The sequence below is a fragment of the Oryzias latipes genome, chromosome 24 (assembly GCF_002234675.1).
Source record: "Oryzias latipes chromosome 24, ASM223467v1".
Lineage (NCBI taxonomy): Eukaryota > Metazoa > Chordata > Actinopteri > Beloniformes > Adrianichthyidae > Oryzias > Oryzias latipes.
In genome coordinates this window covers 23055876-23065109 of record NC_019882.2, presented here as the reverse complement: position 1 = coordinate 23065109, position 9234 = coordinate 23055876, and the positions used below count along the sequence as shown (strand labels likewise).

Here is a 9234-nt window from a genome sequence, read left to right as displayed (position 1 = left end):
GACTTCCTCCATCAAAACAAACTTAAACACAAAAGCATGCAAAAAATGACAGGAAAAGGTTTCACCACACAACATAAACACCTGGTATATGTCCAGCACAAGAGGCCTTCAGCTCTCATCTGTTTGCTCAGCTGTTGGACAGGACAAGTTAATAAAAAAATAAATAACCAACTGAGTAAATGCTCAAGTTCCAAAATATGATTTGTAGTCCATTTTTAAGATAATGAAGGGTAAAAAGCCTTTTAGAAAATGAAGTTACACATTATTGTAAAACAGTAATGCTGTTTTAAATAATCATCTGGATCAGACATCACACACGTGGCCTCATCACCCTCTCACAGCAACAAAAAAAAGCCGTACGTAGTTTGTGCTTCTACTGCAAAGGATTGTTGTCCAAAGGGCACAGTGTGCTCGGTGACCCCCCGAAACAAACTATTACATCCCTGGGGCTCCGGTTTTGGAACAGAATGTGGAGGATATCAACTAACTTGTCCTTAAACTTACTCAGGTATGTAACAAACCCTGCTCACAGGTTCCTGGAGAAATGTGTTCAAGCGCAGGTCGGTACAAACTGACTTCTGTGAGGCAGACTTGGGTCACCAACGATCTGGGCAGAACATTTGATTCAAACAGAGTTATGAAGAAAGCGAAAGCTTGAGGGAGAAACCATCGTTAGGTCTGACCTGATTCCTGCTTTGCTCTCATTGGCTCCACTGTTGCTCTGCTCTCAGCAAGTCGCTCTGATTTGCTGATTCCAGCGGTTTTAATGACCAGACAGCCTTATGAATCTTTAATGCACCTGTCAGACAGAACTGTGGGCAAATTAATCTTTTATCTGACAATCTGCAGTTCAAACCTGACATCAGAATGGGGAAGAAAGCTAAACACCTCACCAGGTGCCTCTCCTGTCAGACAAACAGGAAACTAACTACCTAAAACTCACAGACTTACTGGACAATAGAAGATGGAAAAACGTTTTCTGGTCTGATGAGTCTCCATTTCTGCAGTCACAATAAGATGGTAGGGTCAGAAATTGGAGTCAACAGCATGAAAGCATGGATCCATCCTACCCTAAATCAATAGTTCAGTCTGGTGGTGGTAAATTGGTGTGGGGGATATTTTCTTGGAACACTTTGGTACTTATTGTGCATGGCTCCAACACCACAGCCTACCTGGTTATGGTAGCTGACCATGTCCATCCACAGTGAACCATCTTCTGATGCTACTTCCAGCAGGATCAGGCTCCATGTCAGGAAGCTGGAATCATCTCAGACTGGTTTCTTGAACCAGACAATGAGTTCTCTGGACTCAAACAGTCACCAGAACCCATTAGAGAACCTTTGGGATGTGGTGGAACAGGAGATCGGCATCATGGATGTGCAGTCAACAAATCATCACGGTGTGATGCCGTCATGTCAACATGGACCTAAACTCTCTGAGGAATGTGTCCAGAACCTTGTTGTATCCATGCCACCAAGGATTACAGCAGTTCTGAAGACAAATGGGGTCCAACCCGGTCCTAGTGAGGTAACTAAGAAAGTGGGCGGTGAGTGTGTATAAAGAAACATTAACTTAAAATTGTGTTTAAGTATTTTTTATTCAAATCATTGTGAATTAGGAGCAGACAAAAAATGCTGTTGGAAAAAGCTTGTAGCTGTGACAGGTGATCCAGTCGGCGGGCCAGAGTCTCCCAGCTCCGCCCCTTTCTGACCATCCACCTGCAGACACAGATCCACCAACGTTTTTGTTTTCCTGGTCTGAGCTGGAATCTGGATCAGAACTGTACAGCTGGATAGATACGATATTGCTCTCATTTTTGTTGCAGCGCTAACGTTAGATTGGGGGTGTGAGGGGCTGTAAGCTAGTGGGAGAGAGTGTGAACAAAGAAATGATGGGAAATGGGGGCAGGCTTACTCTGCAGCAACAGTCCTGCCAACAACTCAGAGGTGAATTTCGAATGAACTCCTGCCGCTCGGCAGAAACTATGTCTAGAAAAGAACAGTTTTTAATCTCATCTCCAAACGGCATAATCATAAGTCAAAGATTGATCCCAGTGGGACTTCAAAGAGATGAAACAAGCAGCTATTTTCCTCTACAGGTAAACCGTAGAATCTTGGTGTTCAGAGAACTTCCTCCTCAAGTCCCCTCTGTTTACCGCTGAAATCCGTTCACCACATTCTGGACCTGCAGTCTGAACCTTCTGTGAGATCAAACAGTCTAAAGGACTGACGCTGCACCCATTTCAGGTTAGTTTATTGGCTTTCGGCTGCTAACAGTTTAAAGTTACAAATATCTTTTTAATTTTGTAAGAAACAGAAGCAGTAGTTTTCACCCGACCCCCAGCTTGTCACCTGGTGCTGCCAGAGCAGAGGGGGGGGGGGGGGGGTCAGGCTACAGCGTAGCCAAGGGAAAATTCATCACTGCCAATATGAAAGGTTCTTTTTTTCCAACAGCAAGGACGATGTGCAACATTAACAAAGGTTTCAAACTGATACAGTGTTTGTTTTCCTCCTCCTGCCTGTCGGCTTTGCCACAGCTCAGCACAACACGCCTGACATTAGAGCAAAGCATGAGAAGCATTCCCACAGCCCACGCCATGAGGTTCACGGTCACGGTGGGGGCAGATCCACGGCAGGGGAGCGTAGCTTCAGCTTGGGCTTCAACCACGAGGCAGGGTGGGGGCAAGGGTGCAAGAGGAGATAAAAGCAGCCCCTTTTCCCCACCGCAATAAAATCTAGGAAGTAAAAGCCACATTCAGTCTGCAGACTGATTGGCTCAGGTGATGGGCGGAGCCACCGCTGTGTGCAGTAGGGGGCGCGAGCCTCACGGCTCAGAGTCCAGACCGTCAAGCGTGAGCCGGCTGCGGTGGGGGGAATTTGGGCTAGGGGGGGTGCTGGGGTTGGAGCTGTTGGAGGGGGTCGAGTGTTTGGTAGAGTCCGAGTCCGGCTGAGGGAGAGAGAGAGAGAGAGAGAGAGAACGTTTGAGGTTGGTCAACCAAGAAAACCTGATTGTATTTTCTTCATCTACAACTCGTTGCTTTGTTCATGTTCAGCCTCTGATGTCATCACTGCTAACAATCTAAATGCATTTGGATATGAAACTATTCAGACCTCCGTGACCCCAACAGGTCACAGCTCCTATTGGACGAGCGGGAGGACCAGCATGTCTCTGACCACAGCTGGGTCAAGCTTCTGTTTTCCCCACAGTCTGAACCTCTGCTGTTCACACTAAAGATGCTCCCTTGAGTCGGACACTGACTGCTAACAACAATTCCTGCCACAGGTATGCAGACAGCCCCACAGCCCCCCTGCTGGGACGCCCCACAGCCCCCCTGCTGGGACGCCCCACAGCCCCTCTGCTGGGACGCCCAACAGCCCCCCTGCTGGGACGTGGAACTTTCTGCCGCTGCACACGTGTGGATCCCTGAACTAAAAACCAACCTCTCGCTCCAGGTCCTGGTCTAGTTCACCGGCGCTGCGGGTTGGAACTCCTCCTCCAAAATCTAAGCCAATGACAGAGCAAGCTGTGATGACATCACATCTCCAGTATGACATCACAATAATAAATGAAAGTATGTAACTCTAGTCTAATTTAAAAAACTCTTGTCAACAGTTTTGGTGATTTGTTCAGACTAAAAGGCATGACAGAAACACGAGTCACTCAGCTGTGTGTGTGTGTGTTGTGTGTCTTCACCTGAAGCTGTGCGCGAGACGTTAGACTTGCTCCGGTGTTGTCGGGAGATACTGGATAGTGGGCGTGGCTTATCTTTACTGGGCTCATCCTGAGACGAGGGCATCACACTCTGCATGTATGTAGGAAGCGTGTCACACACTAGAGTCATACGGCGGGTTTAGAACCATAAACACCCGTCAACCCAGTCCAAGCTGAGGTCCACAACAAACACAAGTGTCCACATGCAGGACCTGCAGGTTTGCAGTACTTAAGAGTTTATGGAGGTCATCTGCTCTGAAGGGGGGGTGGGGGGTGAAGAAGGAGAAGGTAGCCTACCCTTCCCAGAGAGGAGATGGAAGGAGATGAGGAGGAGGAGGAGGAAGGCTGCAGGAGGCTCTGCTGAGAGGAGAAGGAAGAGGAGGAGGCCTCCTTCTGCAAGAAGGCGCCGGCCGATGCCAACGTCATGTGATAGACGTGCTCAAAGTTGGAGGGGGGAGAGATGAGGGTGTGACGGGAGGAGGAAGAGGAGGGGGAGGGAGACAGGGAGGGTGAGAGGGAGCTGAGGTCACCAACCTGAACACCAAGCAGAAGGACGGATAAGGAGGGTGAGACAGGAGGGAGGAAGAGAAAAGGAGGTGGGGGAGGTTCATGCAGCAGGAGCAAGAAGCAGAGAAGCAGAGAGGAGGCGAGCTCACCAGGGGGAGGTCCATCAAGACCTGCATGCCGTCTCCTGGTCCCATGTGGGCCACGTGGTTGAAGTTAGTGGGGTTAGAAATCATCCGGGACCGCAACTCTGGATCCTTCAGCATCTCCCTACAACACCACACACACACACACACACACATATAACACGCACATACACACACAGAACATAAAAACACACACATACAAAGAAGTCAGTGAAAATACACAATTTTGGATTTCATGGTAAACATTACTGTAACACCACTGAGATTAGTAAAAAAATCTTTAAAGGGGGGGGCAACAATGTGAAAACTAAAGCAATCATGCAGTTTAAGAAAACGCTGGAGGCGGAGCTAGGAGCAGGTCACATGCCAATGTGTTGTTCTTAACCTCCTCTGCTGCAGCCGCTCCTCTTCAGGAACCTTGAAGAGAAACTTCCTTTTGCTGCGGGTTCGAACCATCGCTTTCCGGCTGTGCTCCGTGGTCTCTGGGATGGTCAGGTCACCCGCTGAGGTCACACAGATGGACACAGATCAGCTGGAGGGCTTGGGGCGGGGGGGGCACAGAGGATGGATGAGGTGTGAGTTTACCTGAGGAGGCGTTGCTGAAGTAAATCAGGCGGGGGGCTTCAGAGCTCAGCAGGTTCAGCGTCCCCTCCACGTTGAGGGGTTTGATCTAAGGACGAGGCCACACGTGTTTCCAGCAGCAGTGAGCTGTGCACCAGCGGTGCTCGTGCGTCTACAATTGGTTACCTTGCAAAGAGAGATGGTCTGCACCCACTCCATGGTCGTCACATCAAACACGTCCACGCCGTACTCACTATAGACCGTGAGGTGGGAGGAGTTTGAGCCTGAGGGGCAGAGAGGAGGGTAAGTACAGAATCAGTGAATGGCACCCCCCCTCAACCCTCAAAAACCCCTGGTCACGGGGACATACAGCAGGCCAGCGGTGTAGCGGGCCACATCAGCTCCTGGGCCCGTGAGCGGCGCCCCTGTCCATCCACGTAAATGCCAAGCTGGCTAAAGCAGAGCAGCACCTCGCTGGAGCCGACCTCCAGGGCGTGCAGGGCGTCCAGCGGCTGCTGCGCCAGAAAAGCCAGGGTGGGGTCAGCGGGGCTTACCAGGCTGATGGGGGACGACTCCCCCTGCAGGGTTAAAAGAGCAAAGCCGGAGGGGTAGCCGACGCACAGCCGGTCCCGGACCATCCCCAGCCACTGCACCGTGCCTGGAGCCTGCACCTCCCAATGCTTCTTGTAGTGCGGCTTTGCTCGCGTGATCTCATAGCACTGAACCTGGAAGGGGGAGGAGCCTCATGAGCCGGATCCACAGTGGGACAAAGCAGACTAAAGGAAGACTGCTCTCTACCTGACGTTTAACAGCAGCCAGAAGGTAGGCGGGGCCCCCCTGCCGCAACACACCAGTGCACAGAGCCTGGCAGCCTTTGGTTTCAGCCAGTTTGATGTCAAAAAAAGATTCAGCCCCCTCCAAAACCCCCCAGGGATGAAGGTGCACGTGGCGGTTCCGCCCACACAGGACAGCGATAATCTTCTCCTTTGGGACCAGGTCAACTTGATGAACTTTTTTACAGTCAGCGGCCCTGACGATCACTGCAAACAGAGGGGTCAGAGGTCAGCGCGGGCGGCCTGGCTGTGACTCTGAGAAGGCGTCGGTCTGAGCAGCGGTCTCACCGTCTCTGGTGAGCTCCACTACAAAGAGCCCATCTTCTGTTCCCAGAGCGATTCTCTCTCGGTCTACATAAAATTAGAACAGCTTTAATTTTACAGAACCAGCCGACCCAAACAACCCCAGCAGCACCGTCACTAACCCAGCACGGCAGCTGACAGCGTGGTCTTGATGAGCGGCAGCGAGGCGTCGTAGGCTTCAAGCAGCCGATGGACCTGCTGGCTCTTCAGCTGGTTTTTGCTCAGGATGCTCTGCAGGCTCTCCAGCATCCGAACCCACTTCTTCTTCTCTGCCTCGCTCTCCGCCAAAACCAGGAGGGACACTGACGACAGCTGTGACATCAGCTGCGAGGAGGCAACCTGCTCACAACGACAGACGGTCAGTTTGATTCACAGACCGGCGGTCAGCTGAGGAGGGGTGGGGCATCCATCAACCTTAAAGATGCAGGGGATGTCCTTCCTGGTGGCGTGGATCACATCAGAGGCCATCACTGAACTCACAGACAGATCCTCGTCCCTGAACACAGAAGTGCTGCATGTTCAAAGAAGACACACTCTGGGAGCAGCTCAAATGCCCCTCCCCTTACCTGAGGTCCAGAACAAGACTGGCCACTACCCCCGCCTGGGTGGACTTCCCCTCTGGGACATCGTAGAGAAATAGTTTGCAATCAGAGACGATGGCGAAGGCTCGCTGCCAGCCTTTCTTCACGCCGCTTGGCTTTGGGATCTGAGAGAAGCAGATTGGAGCTGTTGTGTTTCTGACAGCAGGTCTGAGCGTCTGCTAAGTTCCTGAATCCTGCTGCCAATCGGATCAGCCTGTGAAGTTTGTCACCGCACTTCTATCTATTTGATAAAGTTTGACAGGCGAGCACATGACATCCACAAAAACCCAGAGGAGGAGACTTCAGTCAACAGGCCTCATCTTGTAGTCCTGCATGGGGGAGGGGCTTCAGAGTGAACACCTGCTGGCAAACTTCACCTGTGTGGTTTTAACATCTGTATGGTTTCAGTGGCAAAGTAAGTCATGGGATTTGGTATGTTTGAATCTGGCAGTGGAATCTTGATCTGCTATAGAGCAGAGGTTCAATCACACACACGGAGATCACATGATCACTTCTGCCCCTTCATGTGTGTTTAGCATCCTCAGACCCCACATTGGCTGGTTAGTGCCTGACATGGCAGCTATCCTGCTCTGGATGAGTGAATGTGTGTGTGAGTAAAGACAGTGTGTTTGGAATTATTATGCAAATTGTATTTAAATGTCAAAAAGATCAAACTCCTTGTTTTTCAATTGAATCCTTTGGGTCACTGACATCAATCTCAGACATCTTTAATTATTAGTTTGACAGGTGAGATCAGTTAAAGGAAAAACTACTAAAGAAGGACGTTCCACATTAGTAAACAGACTAAGGCTGCACGATATGAAGAAAACACGCGATATGTGATATTAGTAATTAATATTGCGATAACGATATCATTTGCGGTATATAAACAATTAGCAAAACAACCAAAAATATTATACCCATTCCATTACAACAGCTTAAAAATTATACTACAAATGACCCTTGTTGACATAGGAGGCGAACATACAACATAATAGGGCGCCATCCGATTAGCTAACAACGTGAAGGGGTCCATCTGATTGGTCAAATGCAGAAAGGGATTCTTTCAATCCATTAAACACTTCAAGCTGCCATAAGATTGTTTGGCCACATCTAAGGTAGCCATTTATTGCAAATTTGCTGTCTTTTGCGATATGCATATTGCACAGCTTGATATTGCGATAACGATAAATTTGCGGTATATTGTGCAGGCCTAAAACAGACCAACATTTTCAACAATATGGGAAAGAAAAAGGATCTCTGCTGCTGAAAAGCATGAAGTACCGTAATTTCCGGACTACAAGCCGCTACTTTTTTCCTGCGCTTACAGCCCTGCGGCTTTTTCAGTGACGCGGCTATTTTATGGATTTAATTGGCGGCCGCCATGTACGTATTTTAGAACTCAGTGAATAGTTTGAATTCTCTATCTAACACCAAGCACGAGGCATTTTTTTCAACACACCTCTTGGCAGCCAAACAGCATGGACTTGACTTCAGGTCTTAGACACTTCAGTCATGGTTCAACAAAACGAAACACGCATGCCCGGCCGCATCCCAGAATCCTTTGGGGCCATTAGACCCAACGTGCACGTGATCGCCGCTACATTATGATGAAGCTTTCAAGTTAAAAGCAATCGTTAAAAGCAGCGTAAAAAAGTCCACCGTCACCAACGGGTTTGGAAAAGCCGGTTTGCTGCGTGACGGAGAGAACAGCGCATGGAGTGAATGTATACTCCATTTACGGTTTCTAAGGAAACCGTAAAAGCGGAATTTTGCTTTGAAAAACTCCCAGCCTCCGTGTGAGCTGGAGACATCTTCTCCTGCTGATTGAGCTGCGGGGCCGATGGCAGTCTGAAGGCTCCCACACGTAACAACGCACCCGCCCCTCATACACAAAACGTACAGTATTAAGTCCGATTGCTTTGCACAGAAACGATTTGCTCCATCCACCGGCGCAACGGGGACGAAGTGCTCCTCCTTGAAGCTGCCCTGGCCAGAGGTGTCGGAGTAGATGGGAAGGGGAGACAAGGAGCGCGCGGGGCGGGAGCGGAGCGCAGAGGCGTCCGCGGAGTGCAGAGGCTTCTGAATTCTGACGCACGCGCCGCACTGAGGCGCGCGTATCGCGCTGAGGTGCGCGCTTTTCAGTCGCCGCTGCTTTATTTTACCGTTGTGTTTTCTAACCAGTCCTGTTACTCCCATAACGCTGCCGCGACACAAGCGGAAGGAGAGCTTTTCCCGTTCACCCCTCCATGCACTGCTGCTAATTCCGAAACACGTACAACAGTATGGCGAGCCGGGCGTTGGCCCCGCCTTTAGCCCCTAAGACTCATGGGAAATGTGGAATCGCGGATGTAAACTTCCTCATCATAACTGAGGGATGTAATGTTGATTATATGGTTACTGTTTGTAATTTTATGTTAGATACCTAGATTGTCAATAAGTAAAAAAAAAATGAAATAAAAACACCATAACTGAGGGACTTGTGAACAGAATATAGGTCCATGCTGTTTGTCAGATGTCGATACACTAAAATACGTGACCCAGAGGCAAAGGTGGCACCACCCACAATGTGCTAATGAATTGCACTCACTCTGG

General features: G+C 49.7%; 1 protein-coding gene across 3 annotated transcripts in view; it reads right to left on the bottom strand.

The window, feature by feature from the left end:
* Positions 1-1578: 1578 nt before the first annotated feature.
* The window catches only part of cdc42bpb (CDC42 binding protein kinase beta), a 29445-nt gene continuing 21789 nt past the window's right edge, over positions 1579-9234 (bottom strand). For 2 of the 3 annotated variants that reach the window (XM_023952859.1, XM_023952860.1), the window contains exons 25-38: positions 6625-6764; positions 6473-6554; positions 6181-6397; positions 6044-6106; positions 5721-5962; positions 5293-5647; positions 5109-5206; positions 4947-5031; positions 4747-4864; positions 4368-4485; positions 4009-4245; positions 3694-3802; positions 3441-3502; positions 1579-2946 (exon numbers count right to left, since the gene is read on the bottom strand). In XM_023952859.1, the coding sequence (XP_023808627.1) occupies positions 2824-2946; positions 3441-3502; positions 3694-3802; positions 4009-4245; positions 4368-4485; positions 4747-4864; positions 4947-5031; positions 5109-5206; positions 5293-5647; positions 5721-5962; positions 6044-6106; positions 6181-6397; positions 6473-6554; positions 6625-6764 (2049 nt within the window). In that variant the 3' untranslated portion in view covers positions 1579-2823. The remainder of the gene's footprint in view (positions 2947-3440; positions 3503-3693; positions 3803-4008; positions 4246-4367; positions 4486-4746; positions 4865-4946; positions 5032-5108; positions 5207-5292; positions 5648-5720; positions 5963-6043; positions 6107-6180; positions 6398-6472; positions 6555-6624; positions 6765-9234) is intronic. The other variant, XM_023952861.1, reaches the window with a different exon arrangement.